This window comes from Drosophila innubila, chromosome 4, assembly GCF_004354385.1.
Source record: "Drosophila innubila isolate TH190305 chromosome 4, UK_Dinn_1.0, whole genome shotgun sequence".
NCBI lineage: Eukaryota > Metazoa > Arthropoda > Insecta > Diptera > Drosophilidae > Drosophila > Drosophila innubila.
In genome coordinates, this window is record NC_047625.1 from 1,567,873 (window position 1) to 1,592,351 (window position 24,479).

At 38.5% G+C, this 24,479-nt stretch overlaps 3 protein-coding genes and 2 pseudogenes across 3 annotated transcripts in view; 4 read left to right on the forward strand and 1 right to left on the reverse strand.

The window, feature by feature from the left end:
• LOC117784995 (zinc finger protein 2) overlaps positions 1-24,479 on the forward strand; it is an 88,122-nt gene that overhangs the window by 8,223 nt on the left and 55,420 nt on the right. The window lies entirely within an intron of this gene.
• On the forward strand, positions 1,293-4,127 carry LOC117784717 (annotated as a pseudogene).
• LOC117784810 (LSM12 homolog A-like) lies at positions 5,501-6,137 on the forward strand. The gene is made up of 2 exons (XM_034622676.1): positions 5,501-5,780; positions 5,836-6,137. Exons 1-2 carry the CDS (start codon positions 5,501-5,503, stop codon positions 6,135-6,137), a joined length of 582 nt encoding a protein of 193 aa, XP_034478567.1.
• LOC117784900 lies at positions 5,858-6,836 on the forward strand. The gene is made up of 3 exons (XM_034622789.1): positions 5,858-6,434; positions 6,495-6,631; positions 6,695-6,836. The coding sequence occupies exons 1-3, from the start codon at positions 6,363-6,365 to the stop codon at positions 6,834-6,836; spliced, it is 351 nt and encodes a 116-aa protein (XP_034478680.1). The 5' UTR covers positions 5,858-6,362.
• LOC117789564 lies at positions 7,710-10,695 on the reverse strand (annotated as a pseudogene).

Below are 24,479 nucleotides of genomic sequence, written 5' to 3' on the forward strand. Positions count from 1 at the left end.
TCAACTATATACGCCACATTAACTCCTTATCTTTCGCTCTTTATACTTCTACAAATGCTTCTATTACTCTATTTACTTCCTCAAATCTCGAAGTTTTCAATCAACAATGCCAGCATACACCTATATTTACAGCATACACCTTCTATTATACGCATACTTATTTACTCTAAATTCATCTTTATTCATATTTATATACGTCATTATCTACTCTAATTCCGTTTTTTATACTCTTCCTATAATGCTTATTTTACCTTTATTAACTAGTAACTAAATCCTTCTTATTCCAACTATATACTCCATTAGACACCATTATCTGCCATATATACCTTCAATAAAAGCATGTCGCATTGTTATTTACCCCCCAACCATCATCTTTAGTCAACTATATTCGCCATTATGCAATTCCAGGACTTTCTTCTTATACCTTCTCTTTAAATGCTGAGACATTCTATTTTACTCCCCTAAATCCTTCATTCAACTATATACCAATTTGTTCTATGTTTTATTCCTATGAAACCTTTTATAAATGCTCCATTGACTGTTTTTTATTGCCATCAAAACTGCTTTTTGATATATAACTATATACGCCATCTTTACAGCCAATGATTTTGGCCTTAAAGTCATATCACGTATTGAACTTGATTTCTAATGGGTTCCGCATCCTCCTTCTCCAACAATATACGGCATTGCATTATATATCTTTGTAATATAGGGATTTTCCTAGTAACTGAGATTTATAAGTTGTGTTTCGATCACGCGTAACATTGTCCTTCGAAGTGTTGGCACAATAGTTTATAGCAGGTTCTTTTGCAGTATTCCGAGACATTTTAATTCTTGACCGCAAAATGTAAACACGAAAATCAGCTGTCTAACAGCGACAACTCTGTGCCAGGGTCACACAGTCAGTTGCAGGTAGAAATATGCAGTGTAATCAGTGTGACCAGAGCGAAATCGACAGTGTGACCAATTGACTCAAATGTGCGTCGACGGCAGCAGTGCAATTTCAACAAAATAAGGTAAAATATAGCACAATAAAGACATACAAAAACATAAAACAATTAGCAGAGTTGTGTACAAAAAACTTTACTAATGATAAAAATGGAATTTGTGTACTGACCTAATAAAGGCGTTGTAGCCGAAACGGCCATAAAATTGATTATTGCGGCGCATGCCGAAAAGGGAGGATTCAACAGCAAGACGAGGTAAAAAAGAAAAAAAACAATGTAGGGAAAAACAAGCCATTGCATCAAACAAAGAAGAAATCGCTAACAAAATTTTGTGCTCCTATAAACATGCAGAATAAGCATACCAGTAAATCGTGTGCTTTTGTTTTCGCTTAATTGCAGTTGAAGTATCATTTGCGTTGCAGCAGAAAATAACTAGCAGCAACAACAACAACAATAAGCTAATTGCAATTTGGGTGCATTACTAACGGAGTTGCTTAGTGCATAAGAGAAAATCAACAACAACAACAACATGGCCGATCCGAGAGGCAAAGTTTGATCAACGCGGACGCACCGACCTCCTATGCATCCCAGATGATGGCGCCGAAAATCCTGGCAGCAGCACTGTGGCCAACAACGAAGATGGTACGTATGATAAGCCTAAACTCGTGTCTTTACTCAAGTCCGTTCAACTCAACGAACTAACAATCCGACTCCCACACCTTGCATATGCGTGTCACCGGACTTTGGGATCTATGCGGGTCCAATTGTCTTCGGTTATTGTTTTATTGTTGTCGTCTCGCACATTGGAAACCCAACAAGTGTGCGCTCTAGTTTGCAGCCACTGTGATTTAAAGTCGCCAATAGACAAGTCTTGCATTTCATGCTTAGATTTTCACACGTTCCCTAACTGAGTCATAGTATTGTGAGAGTGGGAGTGAGAGCGGTAGTGGGAGGGTGGAGTGAGCGTCACAACTCCGTATGCGCGACATTCGCAGAAAGTTCGTAATTTGATGCCGAATCATAGTCAAATCTGTAATGCCAATCTCTTTACTATTAAATAGGCAGTTTCAACTATGTTGTAGAGCTTGTCATCTACTGATATAAATTTATTATTATTATGCATAACATTTTCAATGCAATTGTTTATTTACGTATTATTTTTCGTTATCTTTATCAGTGTCAAGTTTATTGCTCAGAAATATGTCAATTCGGTTTCAAACAAACCTCCGGGAAATGCAATTAGAAATGTAGAATTCTTAATTAAAAAATAAACTTGGAATTTTTTAATTAGTATCTACCTATGTACCTATTATAGGTATTAAAATGGGTGTTTTTCAGGAACTCCAATAAAACATAAGATCAATTTAAATTTAATTGTCAAAATATTTCTTAAGATATTTGATCAATAAAAAATTTATTGAATTAAACAAAATTAAATTATAGAAAAACATAAATCAATAATTAAAAATTTTGTTAAATCTGAAAACAAAAATCTCCGAGCTTAAAAACAAATCTCTAAAGATAAAGATAACTAAAAGTTGTTTTTAAAGAGTGTGCAGCCTTCAACAGCTGTATGAATTCTTTGATACCCTTATTGTTTTGTTTATTCTTTCATATCACCACAGAGTTGCACAGTCAGCTGCGGTAGCGTAGTCGTTGGCGTTGTCGTTGTCGTTGTTCAGCTGTTTAATCAGCAACAGCGATGCGATGGTTGCCAGCATTATATGACTCATCAGAATGCTTTCCATTATCGTCAGGCTGACAACAGTGGCTCTTCCCCTTCCGTTTCTCCTCTCTTCACCATGAAAGGGCTTTTGTTGTTGTCAAGAACCTGATCACTGCACACCCTTTCATACCATAAGATTGTCCAAGGTTGTGAGATATTTATAGCTGTCGTTTAAGTCTTGTTCTCTCTCTAGATTTGGTTTATACAAAGCTCTAACTTGTTTGCAACCGCAATGAGACATCTAAATGTGGCACAAATGCCGGTTTTAGTTTAAGTTTGAGTTTATTTAGTTTTTGACCCACTTGGTTTTATCTGTATGTTGTTCCGCCCACATAGTATCATTTCACTCCAACGACGACTTTCATGAGGTTCGGGTTCTATCGCAGCTTCTTCTGTAGTGCAACAACAGTTGCAACTGCAGCAAGATGTATTTATTTTACACCAAAGGTACAAAGACCATAGAATTATTTACATTTAAAAGCAATAGTTGGTTGTCAAAATATTTTAGGAGAGTTTTGATTAGCTTTTTGCAAAATCTCTAGTGAGTTTTCGAACACAACTGATTAATATTCCTTTTTGGTTTCTTGAATATTTACAGGTGGCACCGCACAATCGGTGCCATTTATTGGACCCGATGAGCTGCCTCCGCCGTATCAGAGCAGCGGCACCGGCGGCGTGCCAATGGTGACATGTCGCGTCTGTCAGAACATGATTGACATAACCACCAAACGTGAGCAACATGTGGTCAAATGCACCCACTGTAACGAGGCAACTGTGAGTAGTACCAAAAACATTGACTATACTTATAGAGAATAATGATATGATTTCATTATTGTAGCCCATACGGAATGCACCACCCGGTAAGAAGTACGTGCGCTGTCCTTGCAATTGTCTCTTAATCTGCAAGAGCTCCTCGCAGCGCATCGCTTGTCCACGACCCAATGCAAGCGCATCATCAATCTGGCTCCCAGCCCAGTGACACCGCCTGTGCCCACCATGCCGGGCATGTGCCGCGTCACTTGTGGCCACTGCTCGGACACATTTTTGGTAAATGTCAATAGAATATTAATTGAAATATAATTATAAATGTATTTATCTTGTCTATTGTTAAGTTTAACACCTACCACAACGCCCTGGCTCGCTGTCCACACTGCAGGAGAGTGTCCTCGGTGGAGCACGATTCGCTAACAGTCGCGCCATTCTGTTTGGCATTGTCGCATTGCTCTTCCTTCTTGGCAGCATTGGCCTGACCGTGGGCACCATCTCATACGCATACGTACGTAAACCTCGAAATTGAACAACAATTATGTATTGACTAACATATTTGTATCATTCACAGGATCACGGCGGCATGTATATTCTATATATTGCACTATTTGGCATTGCGACTGCCATGTTAGCGATCCGTTTATTATTTCCGGCTTAAAGTGAGCGCCATCGACGGGCCCATGTAAGATTCTGCGGTGTGTCGGTTAATATGCAAAGGCATTGTTTTATTTTATAAATATATATATACATATATATATATATATATCATTCCTTTTGATATTAAACGAAACCGTAAATCGTATAACAAACTAAACAGCAAACAGAACACAAAATTGCAAACCTTTTTTCAGGCAATTCTCACCTCATTTTCATCTGCAGAGCCCTCAGCCTTTTCTCAAGTATATTAAAGCAAACAGTTTAAAATGTAGTTTTGTCGCGCATCCAAAAACGAGTTATTCGTCTTGTATTCAAACAAAACTTAGCTAAATCGTACCCATTTCAATGCATATTTAAGACTTTAAGCCAAGCGCATAAAAACTAATTAAACGCAAATTAATTCATAGTTCTTTAAGAGCAAATGCAAAATAACAGAAAATTAGTATAAATAATAGCAGATGCTTATAAAGGCAAACATTAAAAGTGCTAAAATGGAAACTAAAAACTGTAGTCAGTTGTTAGACCAAGTGACCGACAGACAGACGGACAGGCAGACCACATTTATAGCATATATATAATATCTATAAAACAAATTTTTTATAAATAAATAAGCTCTATTTTCATATACTTCTGTTTTTTTTATATACAATCGTTTGTGTTCTTGATATGTAAAAATCTGTTTTCTGTTTGTGTTTGTCTCTCATTGTTTTCGGTATTTATTCTCTATAAAGAATGCGCATAGATTTGATTGTTTTAACTTTGCCATTTTTCAACATATTTGTACTAAGAATTTAATAATGCACGTTTCTCAATTAACGAACAACAGGAAGTAGTGGAAAGTTTTTTAATTGGGGCATTAGTTATAATCGAAAGCGAATTCTAATAGTGCTAATGAATGCATATATATACACATATACATACGATTAACTAAATATTGAACAACAAAAGTAAAGCTCATGCAACAACAATTTAGACAGCAACAAAAAAAAAACAAGAGAATGAAAGCGGTCGAAAACATCGTATAAATTATATTAAACAACAAAAAAAAAGGAAAGGTTTACTTTGAAATATATATATATATACAACAAACATTTATATTTAGTTATATATTTAGCATACATACACATACACTGTAAATAAAATGAAATAATAAAACTTAAACCACTTTCTTTTGACTTGGGTAGAGGGAAATAAAGCTGGTGAAAGGGATATTCTTTGAATTGTTTCACCCATTAGAATTGCCTTTAAATATAAGGGGAATTTCTTGCAAGGGACATTTGTCAAACTGGCCGCATTGCTTACGTTAGAGCGGGATGACAATAAGTGCTAAATAAATTGACAGCATTGATTGTCAAATGGGATTCTTTTCTTTCACGTCATCATTTGAAGCACAAGTTGAAGAATGTCTTTTAATCCTTTCCCCATTGGCACCCAATTGCATGTGGAGACGTGCTTTGGTGATCAACTTACTGGTGAGGTTGTGACCTACGAGCACAGTGTCAAGATGCTAATATTGCGATGCCACAGCAAAGATGGTAAAGGAAACGATTGCCACAATCAGTGCATTGTGAATTTGAACTACTGCAAGGACTTGAGCATTATACAGGAGGTGAAAACAACAACAGCAACAACGCTGGACAAAGTCAATGAGTCGCCAGCACGCCTCAATCTCTCGCTTGTAGGTTTGCAACACTTTCTCAATTATTATTTTATATAATTCGTTTTATTTTTCCCCAGTTGATCAGCGCCTGCAGCATTCGGTGGCGCAGCGTGAAAACTTGTTGCGCAGCTGCAATGAGCATGCCACGCCCCGTGGCAGGCAGCTCTTTAAGCTGCTCGCCAAGCATTTCGGCAACAGTGAACTCTCCTGGCAGAAGGACGAAATACAGGTGCTGCAACAACTGATTATAAAGCCGCCCTATCGCATTTGCGATATAACAAGCACCCAGAACAGTCCCAAGTTGCTGAAATACGTGCAGCGTCTGCTGGAAAAGTTCAATGAGAATGCCGCAACTGGTGACAAGGAAGACACGATCTAAAAGCAACAAAGAGTACTTAATAAAATACACCCACACACACACTCACACACATTTACTCCCACACACCAAAATACACTTGGAAACTGTTGCCCCGACGCTTTGTTTGTCAACAAAAACATTTTCGAAATACAAACACACAGAGTGTGCTACTGCTTTTGATTATTTATCAGATAAATTGTATATATAGTTGGCTATTATACGCGTATTTAGATATAGTTCTAGGCAATGGCTGATGATGAGGATAAACCAAAGAGGCATACACTCGACACGCTCTTCCACGTTTATTGCAATCACAAGGTCAACATTGTTTATGCATGTTTATATTTAAATAATACCAATAGTATATATGTTATGCAGGTAATCCCTACGGAACTGGATAATGAGGTGTTTAATAGTATTTTGCTATCGCAACTCGATGCTTGGCTGGAACAGGCCAAACTGATGCCAATTCCCATAACGCGGGTACAAACTGGTCTTATCTATATGAGATACAAGTAAGTAAACAATCAGCATCATTTTGATTCTAATAGATTCACATGACGCATCTTGTGATTCAGAAAGTGGCGACTGAATATGAAGATTTTCTTGAGGTGTTGCAACAACTTTGCAGCGATACCGAACTTAACTATGATGAATTCAAGGAAATTAATCGCAGCTGGTCCACCCACTGGAGGCACCGATATAGTCGTCGTCAAATAGATACTACGTGTTTTACTCCCAAAAATTTTCCATTTAATTAGCATCAATAATAATACAATTTAGTTGAAATGTTTATACAATTATAACGTAGGTGCAAAAGTTTCTTAGTTCGAGCTCAGAGCAGGGAAAACATCACCTGTATACACATTTAGAGCCGGTTCTGTCATGACTAATGAGTATTATTAACTATAAATAATTTTAAACATTAATGCCTCTACTTCAAACCATAAACTAGCTCTAAATGTGATTATTTTTGTTTTTTTCCCATTACTGATTCAGTAATCAATTAAAATAAAAGCCACAATTTGTTTGCTATTAGAAAGAGTATATATAAATAGAGATTGCCGATATATGTAGTTTATAGTGTACATCTCAAACACTATACATTTTTTGCTATATATAGTTCTGGTTAACTAATTGTTTATTTCTTTATTTATTTAATAATGCACATTTCATTATTTTGTACTGTCATTTTTTTGTCAAAAAAAGCATAGAATGTCTGTATATGTAAGTGTGTGGTATGAATGGGGCCCAAAGCAATTTAGCCATTAGTCATTTTGGACAGACAGTAGTATATACACACTATATATACTATATACGGTTGTGTACACAGCTCGCTTGCCGGCAAAAGTTCTGTTGATTTTCTGGTTTTTATTCGCTCATATCGTCAGTGCTTCAAGGTTAATTCAATTTATACACACATGAAATTGTATTTCCGTTTTGGATGTGTATACTGTAGTTGGAGCTGTTAGTTGATAATCATCATCATCAATGCATGCGCATCATAAGTAAACGTGGCACTTAGGATTAGATTAGTATAAATTTGATCATATATGAACTTTGTCCTTCTCCTCCTTTTCCTATTCTGTTCTCTTTACGAGTAAATGGTGCGTTCCAGCCAATCATCCAGGTTAAAGAATGCCGTATCGGAATTATCAGTGTCTCGTTCGCGGAACATCTCAATGAAGGTCTTCACCTTGATGGCGCACATGAGAAGTCATCGAAGGGCACCTTGCCCTCCCGAGAACCATAACGATGGGCCAGGCATTGAGCAGGCGATTGTTCAGATGATAACCTGCCGAGTTGAGAGCACCGCGCAGATGGAAGCCATCGATGCTGCCGGAGCGACGAGTGTCGTACAACTTGAAGACGGCACGCCACTTGGCAATGTCCGTAAGCAGAGCTTCAAACTCATCGAATCCAAGACGTCCGGAGCGATCCTTGTCGAGCATGGCGACCATGGAGCGCACGGCATCCTTGGAGAAGCCCTCGGTGCCCACCATAACATCGCGCATCGAGTGATCCAGTATGCGTTTCAGCTCCTGCCAATCCACCTCCTCATCATCGCCTGCAACGCTGTCAAAGAGACGCTTGAGGGCAATGCGAGGATCGTCCTCCTCTTTGGGCGTGGGTGGTGGCAGAGCAGGCGCAATGCGATCATCTGTCTCGCCGAAGCCCACCTCATCGTCGTTCTCCTCCATGTTGTTCATTGTCTCGGAGAAGACGCGTATGATGAACTCGCCCTCCTCGTTGGGATCAAACGTCGAGGGCACAATCAAATAGTGTCCAGGAGGCAGCTTGAAGCGAGCACAGACCTCACGTGTGTTTATGAAATGCGGAGAGCGGGCAACTGAGGCGCGATACTTGAAGAAATTGATACCCTGCGGTTTCGACTCCATGTCGCGATCCGTCAGATGATAAATGGCAAATCCAATGGTCAGGCATCGATGCCCACGTTGCGCTTGCTGCGACGATTCTTCTGCATGAGAGCCACAATCACCGTGCACTTGCCGTCGTCGTCCTCTCCTCATCCGGATCCTCCAGCGTGATAATATACTGTGGATTGTGCCAAAAGGTTTCCAGGAAATTACGACATCCTCCCGCTGTAACGCCCGATGTCCATTCACCCTCGAACATGGACATCTCCCACTTGCGACGCGAACTGTGCTCCTGTTCCTCGGTCAACGAATCCGGCGACAGATTGCAAATCTCCACACGATCAAAATGATTGAGGAAGTCTTGGAACGACATCCAGAATTCGCCATCGCGATCGAAATTGCCAATCTCCTCCTTCTGGTGCTCGGTATGAAGCGCCACTCGTGAACTGTCGCTCCAGGACCACTCCACTCGGCATCGTTACCCCAGGGATTCCTCATGCGTATCATGGGCAGCTTGCCCTGTCGATTGGGCGTCGAAATGTCCAGCAGACAGACCTGGTAATGGAGTAGGCATGTCCACGAATCAATCCCTCGCGCGTCTCTGCCTCCAGCATGCGGATCCGGCTCCAGGAGCAACCCATCATGGAGCCACGCCCGCTGCCTTGGTCATAATGCTGAAGAGATTTGGAGGCGCCTTTGATGTCGTACCACTCGGTGACGCCGCCCGTAAAGTCCTCCATGGCCTCGCAAGTGGTGCCACCTGGGAAAAGTGGAAATAAAGAATGTAAGAAGTGGTTACCATGCAGCTCCTTTCAACTTACCCTTCAGAGCCTCATAGGAGCCATGTAACTTGGCGTATGCCTTCTCCAGCAGCGCACTCCAGAACTCATTCTTCTCCGTGGAGTGCATGTAGATCAGCTCGCCGTTGTATGTGGGCAGCCGATCATCGATGACGACCTCAACCCATTTGCCGTATTGCCAGAACTTGAAATGGAATATGCCCGCATAGTTCTCCTGGAAGTCCTGATCCGGCGGTATCACACGGAAGAATAGCTTCGAGTCCTGCGTTAGATTTGCCGCTGCGGCCAACAACCAACAGTCGCCCAGTTCTCCCTGCTGCACATCGAACGGGAATAGCCTCGACAAAGAATTGCGGATCGTCGACAATGTCGCCGGACGCAACCATTCGATGTAGCGATCTGGACGCCGGGAGAACATCAACGAGGCATCGTTGGCCGGAAAATCGGGATCCTCAAACAAGGTGCCATTGCCCACACAGGATTCCCGTAGTGTGGAAAAGTCCTCACCCTGGATGCTCTTCTGGCGCGTGCTCGTCGCCTTGCGTCCCATCCAGAACATGTTCTGATTTCCGGCACTTTGACGCTCGTGAACTGCACCTGTAATGCCCACGGAGGGCTTCTTCCTCTTGGGTGCACTGGCCGCTGGTGCCGATGGCATTATCGATGGATAGCCCTGTGGTGCCGGACTGCTGGGCAGTGGCGCATATGGCATGGGCATGCCCGGCATACCCATCCCCGCCAGTGGGATATGGCAACGATGGATATCCTGCACTGGGATAAGGCGTGGCACTCGGATAGGCGGCACTGGGATACGGTGTTGCACTGGGATAGGGCGTAGCACTGGGATACGGCGTGGCACTCGGATACGGTGAAGCACTCGGTATGGGCGCCAACGGCGTCGATGGATACGGCAACGGAGCAGATGGCAAGTTCGGGTATAAGCCGGAACTCGGATACGGCGTCGCCGATGACGGTGGCATGCCCATACTGGCACCCTGATACGCAGCATTCTGTGCCTGCACCGTTTGCTTTACCACATATGGCATGCCACCCACGGATTCCGATGAAGGGTACGGCAACGAGGGATACAAGCCCGATTTCGGTTTGCTCTGCGCATTATCGCTGACTTCATTCTTACTGTAGCCCAGGGCTGCCAAATTGACAAGGCCAATGCCACTGGCATGATAATTTTTTGGATAATTATCAATGCCGTACATTCTATCACTATGACTCTGCTAGTGTTTCCTTAAATTAATAAACTATTTAATATATATTTTATTTTAATCGATTTACGCAGCACTTGAAATTATAAACAATTTGTAACAAGAAACACAGCCAGACGCAGTTGCTTGAAAACTGCTGACTCGACTGAGGAAAAATACGTTTTAAATGGGAGAAATATCCAAATTTAACTTTTCTTGGGAGATGATTCACATCTTTAACACTTGTGTGTTTGGATATTTCATCTAATGCAACAAATTTTAGTTGAGCACAGACACAGCGTTTTAAAGTTATAAATAGTCTAAACCCTGATTTCACGTTTTAAATACAAAGCGAATCAGAATGTAAACAATGTGTAAATATATATATTCTTTAGTTTCATTTAACATTGGGTCGGACTAGAAAAATTAAGGTCCCACTACAGCTTATCAATAGAAATTTATGCCATAATCACCATCTTTACTTCTAATTTTTCATAACAAAATTGTTTGTTTTATACAAAATTTCTATAAATCGGGGAAAAAATAAATTCGTAGAAAAATTATGCTGATAAGTGCAACAAGTTAAATGCCAATCACGAACGAGAGACCAAATATTTATAAAATCAAATAAGAAACCCGCCCGAAAAAAATAAAATATTTATGACATCTCAGATATTTTTAATCCGGTCTTTTTTACCAATGCAGTTAGCAAATAACCAAAGCATTGAAATTGAGCTTGACATGCAGTAAATATAAATTAATGTAATATTCCTAAAGCCTTAATTTGTCAATTTTCCACCTGGTAGGCTATTTTATCGAGAATTCGTACGGTAAATTTAAATTTATTCCGAAAATCAAAACAAATTCTGAGATGTATTTTCCTTCAGTGGCTAACTCTTTATTGGACTATAAATGAAAACTTTTAAAGGCATTTTCAAAGCAAAGCGTTTAAAAGTTTACCAAGCTTATGAAAAACTTTCCTTACTAAGCGTTAAATTTCATCTCGAACTGTTCACTGTTCCTGATTTTGACACAGTTTGTACACTTGTCTAATGAGTGTTTACATTACATTTACTCGACTCATTCATTCAGTGCACTTGTGATTATTTTTACTTTGTGACGTCACAAATCGCGTGTCAAACAACGACAAGTTTTCTTTTTCTTGTCGTTTCCAAAAAAAAAAAAAAACACCCCAACCCCAAGAAACTAGTCGAAAAAGATACAGTCCAGCAAGCACGACTGTAAGAGACCCTGGTTTTGCTAAGATTTTAAAATAAAATTGAGAATGTACAGGAACGTAAATACCAACTTTGGTGCCTCTAGCTCTTTAAATCTCGGAGATCTTCTTTGACCAACTTAATAGACCGTTTGTTTATTTAACGTACAGGGTCGAAAAATACGTACACGCATATGTTGTGATATGTATATAAAGAATACGACTGAATGGGAGAAAGAGGAGAGAGCGACAGAGAGAGAGAGAGAGAGAGTGAGAGTGTTGGCTAATGGTTAAAGTATTGCAGACTTTAGTTTCCTTGCTGCACGCAACGCGAAAAGTTGCCAAAATGCAAAACAACAACAATTTATACAAACACGCATACACATGGCACACACACACACACACACACACACACACACACACACACACACACACACACGCACACGCAGAACTGACGCTTGCATTTTCTCGAACAAGAAAAGTTTTGCGGGATTTTGGCCACAGCTGCCGCTCGAGTGTAGTTGTTGTTGTTGTTGCTTGCTTTTAGCCAAAAGTTTACGCAATCAACTATTTTTGGGTGGCAGCAAATATGTTGCCACTGCCACAAGCAAGCAACACACACACACACACACAAGAACGAGGACAAAATTTCAACAAAAAACTGCGAAGCTTGATAACCATGGGCGCCGCCTGTGTGTGTGTGTGTGTGTGTAATTGTCACACACGTACTCACACCCTGAAAATAGCAATAATTTGAGTTTTTGGTTACCTAAATGTAAATGATGATTCCCTGATGTGACCCAGACACCCCTTCCTACCCTCGCCCTCCACCCAGTCTACGCCTTCTGCATGATGATGACGTGGGCGTGGCAGTAGCTGCACGAAAACACAATTGACCCTGAATTGGCAAATGGCAACCACAACAACAACTCAAATTGTCCGTAAAGTAGGCAACACAATTTTACAATTTTGGCCAACATAATCAAATTTGCTAAAACGTTCAAAACTGAATATGTAAAATTTGATTTTTTTTTGACAGCCAGAAAATATATTGTTCTGCTTGTGCAGCAGCTGTGGGAATTGTTTGCGAGGTGTGTCACAACAGTTTTTCAGTGTCAACAAACAACGTTGAATTAGAAATGAATTTATTTGTTGATTAGCGTGTTTTTAAAATTATTTATTTAATAAAAAAAAATTTTGAAAGCAAGCAAACGAAATTGCAGTTTAAATAATGTAAAAAAAATTAATTATTTTTTTAACTTGAAGGCTGCTTAATCACCACCATTAATATATGCATATTTTTCACTAAATTCAAAATTATTCAATTATTTAACACAATTAATAAATTATTTTAAATTATGTTTGCACTTCTCATTCAATATAAATATTAACTAAGTCCTGTTAAACTATTTGACTTCAAGTAATAATATTAATATAAAAGCTTAGATTTAATCAAATTTAACACCAAATTCAATTAAATTTGAAAACAACCAAAATAGGAGAAGAATCAGGATTTCAGAGTCTTCATTTGTTCTTCATTCGAGCAGCTTTAAATAGAAAACCGTTGAAGAGTAATCACCAAGGGTTGAAATGAAATGTTTAACCTCCTTCGGTGGCAATTTAATTTCTGTACAATCAAATTCAAATAAATTTTTTTAAGTGAAAAATGTAGAAATTTGTTAATGCTTGTGCCAAGAGTTTTACCAAATACATTTCCATTAATTGAAAATCGGAAGAAAACTAAGAAAGCCAGTTATATACATGTTCTCGTGCAATTCATTTGAAATAAACTTTTTAAGTTCTATAAAAGTCTTATTTAAAAGTGCTCCTTTTAATATATTTTTAAATACTAAGTTCATAGCTTTTAATTCCTCTTTGTTGTCCTTTATGTAAGTAACGATCATATAAATATTCAAGCACGTAATTTTAATTTACTGGGAATGTGAATGCTCTCCCAAGACTCTTAATTACTTTTATGTACACACACGTATAATAATTTAATCCGACATTTGCAATGACAAATACGCGCTATGGCACAACTTGAGCAATATGGTAGATACTGCATATTTAATGGTCATTAAATGGCTACGAAATATACAGAACAAATGGGGCATTTCCGACCAGACTATATATCACTACGGACGGCAGTTCGCGCTAGTGACGAAAGTAGCACGAAGGGTGCGAAAGGCGACAAGCACTATATACAGCTAATATGAAAAATTTTATGAATGCCCGATCTAATATACCGATCGAAAGGTAAACAAAATGCGATAAGGGGCTGTAGGTAAGAGGGGCAAAATTTAAAAGATTGCATCTAATGGGGCCGTTAAAGCCTTTTGGTAAAATTATTTTTAAAATTTTTATATTCTTATCAAAAAATACGCGTCGATTGATACCTTGATAACCAAAATCGACAGCTGTTTTAAAAGATAAATAGTTTGAAATTATTGGAAGACTTCAAATGAAATAAGAAATAGTTTTGTTTGTCTGCTTGTTTGTTTGCATCAAAGCGCTAAAAAACCTTAGATTTGATGATGATTTTTTGAAAAAATTCAGCCATATCTCGCTAAAATGAAAAATAAAACGAAAACTGGCACTCGACACTGCGCAAACAGTAATTTTAATGTACAAAGAAGCTTACCGCTTTTGAGCACAGTACAGAATGCCAAATTTCGTGGTTTTTTTTTATTAATTTATATATTTATTTAAAATTTTATATTAGACTTAATTTTGTTCGTCACAAAATTTAATATCAGAAATTTTGGGGCTAGAATATGCTTTCGTCACTAGACATTTACCTTGTGAAGAGGTTAATTTGGTCGCAACAAAAGCTTTCAATATTGCGTTCTTTTGCCAATTTTATAAGATCTAGAATTACAAAGAATAAATGTACTGCATTTTGATAAATTTAGCCATAAAAAACAGGGTATCTTTTGGCCTAGCCAGGCCTTTGTAGCCATGACTTTAAGTCAAATCTCCAAATAAAATAAATAATAAATCTTTTGGTCTATAAGCATTAATTAACTGTTGTTTAGGTTTGTTATTATTATTATTTGTGTTTGCAAAGAAGCCACCATAAAATATGCAACACTAAGTTGCCGCTTTCATTTTCTGTTGCTGCTACCCCCAGCATCCCCCTGCTACCCTTGGACTATGTCAAATTTCTAATTATAAAAAAGAGAAAATAATTCAACACTCAGTGGCAACACGACGCATCTCTGTGTAGATTCCCACTTAATTATGCAAATTTAATAACAAAGCCAAGTGCGGCACACACACACACACACACACACACACACACACACACACACACACACACACACACACACACACACACACATACATATGTACATAATGCCCTTAGATAATAAAGTAAAAAAAGTTGCAGTGGGGAGGGAGAAAAACTGAGCGTTGGGCTTGGAGTGAATGAAGCGAACCTAGATTGTGCTTCACATGAATTGAGCTTGGGACAAAGGTAGCAGATAGAGCAGAGAGGCAGGGAAGACGCAGGGGTATGAGGAGATGCGATGACAAAGTTCGGCTTTGCAAGGCTGTTGCAATTCGCTTGAAGCATGCCCCAGGGAATTGTCTTCGTCTCTCTCTCTCTCTCTTTCTGTCTCTCTCACTCTCTCTATCTTTGTTGATATCTCTGTCGCACCGTTTCAGCTGCCTTACTGTAATGTAATTAAATCGCATTGCTAAAAGGGGTTTAGTTCTCCATTCATTTTTATACATTTCGGACAATAAAATTTATGCACTCAACTAAGGCAAGAGAATAAACTGCTGCAGCTGAAGTGGGAAAAAAGAGAGAGGGAAAATGACATGCCCAGTTGGCCAAGTGTGGGACCTAATCGCCAACCAGGTGAAAGAGTCCTCAAGAGCAGGAGGAGAAGGAGGAGGAGGAGGGAGAGAATGCGAATGAGGAGGTGCAGGGGAAGGGGAGGGTAGCTGGCTATTGTCACTGCCCACTGTGTGAAGGTGTGTGTGTGTGTGTATTTGTGCAAAGGATAATTGCAAGGCACGCTCTGTGTTCCTCCGCCCTCGCTAATGTCATTAAAACCAGCTTTTGTCTGTGTGCGAGTGTGCGTCTATGGGTGTGTGAGAGTGTGTGTGTGTGTGTGTGTTGTTGTTGCATGTGGCAAGCTCTTAACAAAAGCCAAGCAACAACAACAATAACAACAAGTTGGAAAATGCAGAGAAAACCACAGAATATAATGACACAAAATGGCTTCAACAGGAGGCGATGCGGAAATGAAAGTTTTGCGGAAACTAACACACGCATGTGTGTGTGTGTGTGTGGCATTTAGTTAATGGACTTGCTTTGTAGCCAAAGAAACCACCGTAAACCACATGATCACCACTTAACGAATGTGGCGACCACATTTGCAAATGTAAAACCGAAAACCGAAAATCGAAATTCACATTCAAATCAATCAACGACTTTGCCACAACAATCTCTTCAATGTTAGTGTGGCACACGGTAATTGAACAGCAAAAGTGAGAGGTACCTTTCTCTCCCTCTCACTCTCGCCCTCTCTCTCCTCTATTTCTTGCTTCTCTCAGTGTGTGGCAGCAGCTCATCAATCATGCCCCAGGCAGGAAGCACGAGCTCTGCCTTTGCTGACATTTCAACTGTGCTGTCACATGGTGTCCTGCTGAATCCTCCTGAATTCAGCCAACTAAAATGATGACGAAACTCTGAAGCTCTGCTTTAAATTAATGATGAAATTATGATAATTAAATTGCTTTCAGTTTTCTTCTTATTATTATTGTTATTGTAACTGTTGCTGTCCTTCCATTTTTTTGTTCTTAAATCAAATTCACATTAATTACACGAATTCGGCACAGAGTTGACCTTTATGAGCCTGCTCATTCATTTTCGACATTTATAAAACATCATTTGTGACCAGATGACACTAAATGGGGCCCAAGTGCAGTTCAATATTAATGTTGTTCATCTGATATATTTCATACAAAATTTGCTAATAGTTGCGTTGATAGTTTCCAAGTTCAATGGGCACAAGAGGGAAGTTAACTTGAGAAAAAAATTCATAGAGTTTACAAAGGAAATCGTATAACAGAATTTAAAGCTCCAGCCGATATACCTTCTGAATTCAATGAGTACAAGACATAATATAATGGGTATAATATTAGCCTGAAGGCATAGACAAAACAGCACCAATCTAAGAAACTACATACACAATTTTCAATATATATAGTTTCAAAGTTTATAGGGAATTAGTAATTAATGAGATATGTGAGATACAGATTCTGAGGTATATATAGATAGAAAGCATTCAGTGCCTTCAAGTGATAATTCACATACCAAATTTCCAAACTCTAACTCCATTATCTCTGAGTTCGATGGGAATGTCAGAGAAATTGGTAGTGAAGAAGTAACAATAACTTTTAGATATAAGTGATATAAGAAATGTGCACATCAAAGAATCCACATACCAAAATTGACAGCCCTAGATCTTCTGGTTTCAGAGTTCGCTGCAACTGAAAATACTTTAAGACCAAGCCCATATAAAAGTTTAACCGTATTGTTGAAATCGAACACTCTATAAATTTTGCCATCTTTCTGCAGCTCTACTTTATCCTCAATTCGTATTTTCCCAGCCATAGCATGGATCAACCTGGTGTTTAGCTAACGCCTTGAGCTTAAAAGAAATCGCGTCTGTCAAATGACCCAAACAAATTACAAAACTTTGCCGGCCAACAGCTTTGAATGCCATTAGGTGTTGTATAGAGTTGCCACGCCTTCTTGCCATTTTCTATCTACCTCCTCCCACCTACATATATACCTCCCCTCGTCCACTTATCTAAGTTAACACTGTGAAAGCGTCCACTTGGCGAGTGGCAGTTGATATAGTAAAATGTAGTGACGTTGACATAATGGCAAAATCAAACACGCACACAGATATAAATACATTTACACAGATACTCACACACACACACACACACACACACACACCTAGCGGGCTTAAGGAGTGAGTGCCACCATAATAACAAACATACTCGAGTGCATAGCGTAACATTTAGAGATGGAAGCGTGTCGACTAAATATTATCGTTACGCGAAGCTTTTAATAGTTACCGATTGTAATTGAAACTGCAATCCAGTCGGTTATCGATCTGAAAAGAATAACGAATAGATTCATGTATCTGAGCTTATACATGAAACTATTTGTTATTTTTGTACAAGAATTTCTTGTAATCGATAAAGCCAATCGATCGATTGAATAAACTGTTGTCTTATCGATAAATATCGATAGTCATGAATTAGAGAAGTGCAAGTTAATGAGAAAGAGCTGATCCAAGGCGTTTTTATTTAAGGTGACGTCTTCGATACAGTTTACTTCTTTGAGGTATCTGAGAGCGGAAAGAGCACTTTGACTATTTAACTACCTCAGCTGTTCACGAAGACTTCACCTTAAATAAGTACACCATGAGTTGATTATTTAGAATAATTCTAACAAGCCATAGCGATAGTTGTATATTTATTGCTGTTTATCGATAAACGATAAGTTAAAAAAAAATTAAATAGTCGAAAACTAGAGTTTAACTCTCGCGTTGCTCGTGAACAAACAAAACACGAAATCAACTCCACGTAACGAGATATTCAAAAAGATCCAGGGCACGCTCTACGACCCACAATAAACACACGTTAAAGATGGAGGAGAAAGAGCAGAGGGAGAAAAAAGACAGAGTGAGAGAGAGAGAGTGAGAGTAAGAGGGGCAGAAGCAAAGGGAGAATAATGCCGGCAGCACGGCAACTGTTGACACTACAAAGTAGCAACTGTTGTTGTTATTGTTGCTGATGTCCTTGTTGATGTCGTAAAAACGCAAGCGTCTGTCAACCACACACACACACACACACATACACATGTGTGTAAACGTGTGTGAGTGTGTACTTATGTGTATTGGTGAAAAGCGTAGTAACAGCAACAACAGCAGCGTATCGCATAAATATGCATTTTCCCATTTTCCGCCGTCGAGCGATTGCATGCGCACATATATATAGTCTATATATTAGAGTGGGTCAATTGCTTGACCAAGCGGATGTCAAAATCGTTATCTTGGACGAATTCTAAAAGAGTTCGCCAATAAACCTAAATTGTAGAATCTGGTTTCTTGGGAAAACCTTCTTAGAATGTGACGACGATTACGAATTGGACAACCACTTGGTGATTTTTATTGAAATCCATACAAATTGACCCACTCTAATTTATATACCCATATATTTTTTAATACTCATTCTCACTCACGCCGACGCTCATACACTCGTACATATTCATTGGCCTGCCACGTGCATGTGAATGTAATTATATGAATACGAATGTGATTTTGAATGTGAATGTAAATGGGGATGTAAATGGGGATGTTACTGTGTTGCACAAGCCTTTGGCATGCATGTCACTGCACACGGCAAGCTCAGTCCAACCCAACCTCAACCCCATCTCACCTCAATCCGCCACACCCTCTTTACAGTCCAGAGTCCACATTCCTCCCCCATCACACCATATGTCAATAAATGTCTTTACATACCACACACCACATGGAGTTTAAATATATGGAACTGTGGAATTCTTGCATGTCGAAATATTGCAATTTGCTGCTGTCGCATTTGTAGCTCTTTTTATTTGCAACGGAACTGATTTCAATGAACTAATTCATCAATTACTAGTTGCGAAGAATTGCTAGTATAAGCTCATAATAATATGGCAGAAAGTTCTTAATTCTGACCAAAAAATTCTCAATTTAAAACTAGTTCACTATACATAAGTCCTAATTCCCAAAATTATGTTCGGTTCGGTTTTTCGAGCCATAGAACATGACTTAGATTTGATTCACGAACCAGGTTAGGGTACGAACCTTGGTTCAACTGTAAATGTTATTATTTTTTTCTTACTTTTTATTTTAAAACAATTAAAATTGATTACAAACTATTATTTTATTTTGTAAGTATTCTAAACCCTTTTTATGAAAGTGGTTTGGTTCGGATTCGCAGGACAAATAGTTTCAAAAGTTCAGTTCGTTAAGGAACCCTCGCAGAATCGGTTCGGCTTAGAACCAGTTTGCAGCCATGTTTATAAATATTAAACTTTTTTTATCAAAACATTTTTAGTATTTACTATAATGGGAATATATGTAGCTTGCTATAAATAAAAACTAATTATTGTAGTTTATTAGAACTGCATAGTTTTAAACTGAAATTTCAATTCTAATTTCTAGCTTTATATAATATTTAAATCGTTTTTTTGTTTGCCTCACAAAAGTTGTACTACAATATTGGCAAAATGTAACAATTCAGGAGCCTAAGGCCATGGAACTACTAACTAGTTCCAGTCAACAACAATTGACTTCACTGCATTTGCTTAATAGTGTGTGTGTGTGTGTGTGCGTGCGTGTGTGCCACAATAATAACGACAATTACTTGCAATAATGGAAACAACAACCATGGGCAAAAAAAAAGACAAACAAGAAGTCAGGCAATGGCATTTTAGAAGGCAATTGATGCCAGCACGTGATTTACTCGCTCTAAACATTCCACCTGCAACTAACTTGTCTAGCACGAGGAATTTGCAACCGACATTAGTTGGCTGACTGAACTGAACTCAACTCAATTCAGCTGAACTGAACTGAATCAATCTAAACTGAACTAAACTAAACCGAAACGAGCACAATTCAAATGGCATTTTATTATGAATGACAACATTTGAAATGTTCCAATTACGCGTAAATATTTTGATAGATGCGAGTTGCTGTACGAAGACTACAAGTGCACACTTCGAATTGACAGTCTGACAGATTGACAGGCGGCTTAAAACATGTTAGTAATTTGTCCACAAAGCGCAGTGTTGCATGCGACAGTTGTCGATAATCATATTTGAAGTTGATAACATGAGTACTTAAGTAAAAGTTTGTTTTGGCAATAAGAGAAATATTTAGGCTTAAATAAAAATATGTACTTATTATACGAGTATGTATCCATGATCTGTATTAGCAACGGTTTTAGTTAAATAGATGAAACTAGTGTTTTTGACAGTATTGACAGTCAAGTTGATATCAAGATATTTGAACAACCCTAAATTTTATGTGCATTATGATACATAAACATGCATATAAATGTCAATCCGAAATCAATCAAGCCATTGGCATATTGAATATTTATGCATCTATATTAACTTATAACGTGTAGAATATCGCTCATCGGAGTTCTTAAAATGATCTTACTGTATAGAACATCTGATAGTCTTATGTAAATTAAGGATAATAAATAAGCTGAGCTGTTAATAACGATAACCGTTTATCAACTTGAGCTAACTCTCTCTTTCTCTAATTTTCTCTTACAGCGGACAGCTCGTTTTTGTTGGCCAACGCACAAATCGTCGATTTTCCGATCGTCACTGCAATGAGTCCTTCTGCAAGATCAGCGGCTACAACCGTGCCGAGGTCATGCAGAAGTCGTGCAGGTATGTGTACGTATTGCCGATTTTACTCACTCTCGCTCTCTGTTCTGTCTCTCTCTCTCTCTCTACTTTCTCTACAAATATCTGTATTTGTTTAAGTGTTTAAGTATTGTTCCTGCAATCAACAGCTGCTGCTCAGCGCGCGCGCTCTCTGTCTGTCTTTATATCAGAATATCATATACTTAAAACTATCTAAAACATACCAATCATTACAAATGCAGTGCAAAAATTCGCTTTATTATTCGCATGCCATTTTTTTTGTTATTGTAGCTTTACGTAGATTTTGTCCCTGTAATGTAGATTGACTATGTGAATCAGGGTTGGGCAATTAAATTCTACAAAAACATGTACAACAAAGAAAACTTTTGCTGTCATAAATTATAACACCATAAGCATATTAATATGTATACACTGAACAAAATAAAATATTAAAAGTCCCAAATCTTATATATTTATTTAGTCATCTACATATATTAAGTTGCTTGACCTAATTCATTTATTCACTGACTAACATTGTACAGGCTAGAGATGGGCACGGGTCTTCGGGCTTCGTGTCCCGCGTGCCTCTTCAAAATCCACGGCCTTCGGGCCTGAAAATCGTAAACGGCTTTTTTTCGTTCGCGCCGGGCCTTAGCTAAAAGCCCGAAGCCCGGTAGGCCTGAAAAGTCATTATTTTACACTTACTTTTATATGGATTGATCAAATTTTTCTGTAATAATTCACTGTTAATATCATTCATGCATCTTTTTTTATCGTTGCGCATCGATATGTTTATCAAGTTTAATTTTACTACCTATCAAGTGCGTAAATAAAGGAAAAAACATGAATCGGTAAAATTAGCAAAGAAAATAGGTTTTACATAGCAACAAGTAAATTCAAATTTTTCGCTTTTCGAAAAAAATTAAGAATATAGAAAAATAATTAAAATTTGTCTGTTTTATATAATAATTTCGGGCCGGACCGGGCTTTAAAATTCATTATCTACAATTTTTTTTAATTTTGCCTGCCACTTATCTCATGATCCAAGTGAGTTATGTCGGTATATAACTCGATTTGATCGGACAGTAGTAGAAAATTTTCCATTTCGTGATGCTTTTGTCACTAGCAGTGATATATGGAAAATATGTCGTATTAAATCTGGAAAAGTCGCCAAATTGAACTGCTAACATGCTACAGTTCTTATAAACTGAAAAATCCAAAAATTTGTCATATTTTGATAAGTTTTTAATTGTAATAAAACTTGTAGATTCCAGATAAACAACTAATCTAATTCTAATTTTGTAAATAAAATTACCATCAAATCTCCTGACAATTTTAGCATCGACAGCGAGGATAATAAATAATTATATGAAATGTCCTCAGGGACATGCTCTACACTGACTCGTACCTAATATTTGATCAAAAATGTCTTGTGCTCGTTTATGGCTCACAAGTAAGCGGATTGTCTGAGATTGGCCTGTGGGCCAAGCACTGTGAAGGCCGAATGCAGGCAGCATTGCAGAATCTCCAGCAGGAGTCTCCTGTCCATTTATCAACGCATTAAGTCGGAATTAAGAAAAACATCTGCACTTCCGGTCCACTGTCCGCTGGGCGAGCAAAGCATAACTCATTGTTGTCACATATGAAATGAGGGATTCTTATTAAAAAAACATACTGCCAGCCTTAATGCGCTTTTGTGCCTTAAAAAGCCAAAACAAAAAAATGAGAATAAAACATGTACAGAAAAGAGCGCTTTAGTCGAGACCTCGACTATAAGATACCCGTTACTCAGTTTAAATATGTATATGCATATAAATCTATGAATTTTCAACTCAACCGATACAAAATTTAAAGCATATATTTAGGTGCACAAGTTATTTACAAACTTAAAGCAGCCATAACTAACGTTATATTTAACCAGCCATGATACAATTTTAAAGGGATGACTGATAAAAGTAAAACGTAATGTTAACCACCAAAAGGAGCATTTTGTTTTAGTCTCCAATTTCTACCTAATATACCCTTTACACTACGAGTAACGGGTATAACCACTTAGAAACTGTTGGGTCATGGAAATTAATCGTTTTCGACCTTAAAGTCGAAATTGTATGAAAGGGATTTGCTAATTTGATGTGCATATACAATGTATATTCCTACGAATGAGGCAAATTGATATACGTATATATGTACTTACATGCAACGTTGTTGAAACATAAATCAGCAACAGCTCGCGGCCGTAGCCGTAGCTCAGTACCTGTCAAACTGTAAAGGAGGCAACATGGGAAACTGTTTTGTTGAAATCTCCAGCGAATTGTTTTAATTTGCAAGCAAAATTGCCACAACGGCTGGCCAAACAAAACTGTATGCAACGCTAGCAAACTCTGCCTCTTACCCCTTGCCCCTGCCCGCTGCCTCTTTCTCTTGTCCCGCCGCGTTTCTGGTCAGCAGTGGGGCCAAACTTTTGTAATGCCAATCTAGGCTTAGCTGATCATTCTATCTGTCTCTTCTTCTGTCTCTATCTGTCTCTGCCTTCTCTTTTTTTCTATGCACGTATGTGTGTGTGTGTGTGGAGTGAATTTTTTGTTGTTGCGCTTTGACCTACTTTGTTGCTGTGACCGCGTGTAAAAAGAAACCCAAGCAAAAGGTTGACCGAAAAAAAAAAATAAAAAAATCTTTTTTTTTAGTTTATTATTCTTATTTTGGTTGTTTGTTTGCTAATGTGTTTGCTGTTGTTGTTTTTGTTTAACTGCGCGCACTTTCTTTCAATTGCCATTACAGCAGTTTGTGGCGCCTTTAACTCCTCCCCTCCCCACCCTCCTGCTCCATACCTACCCGGCTGGCTTACTGTTAGTTTTGAGTGTATTATGGAGCCTTGTTGCCTCTCTTTTCTCTCTTACTCTCATTCTCTGGCCGTAACGTGACCCACTTTGTGTTTGCCTTGTAACCCAATTTGTGCTTGTCTATGTCTTGCGGCCATTACATTACACACACACACACATACACAAACACATATGTATAGCACACAGAAACAGTTCATTGCACAAAATGGCTTACGGAACGGAAATGAGTCGCTTTATGTTTTTGCCCGTGACGTCGCCAAAGGCCTCACCCCAGAGTCGACGTCGCTGTCGCAGTTTGTTGAACCTTTGTGCTGGCATAAATAAATACATGCATACATAAGTACGACTGCAGCAGGAATAACAACAGCAACAACAACGCCAGCCCAAACACAAATTAACAGTTTTATTGTGTCTCTGTTTCTGTCTCTGCATTCTCATTCCCATTCACCTTCCAATCCCTATTCCTATTCCCA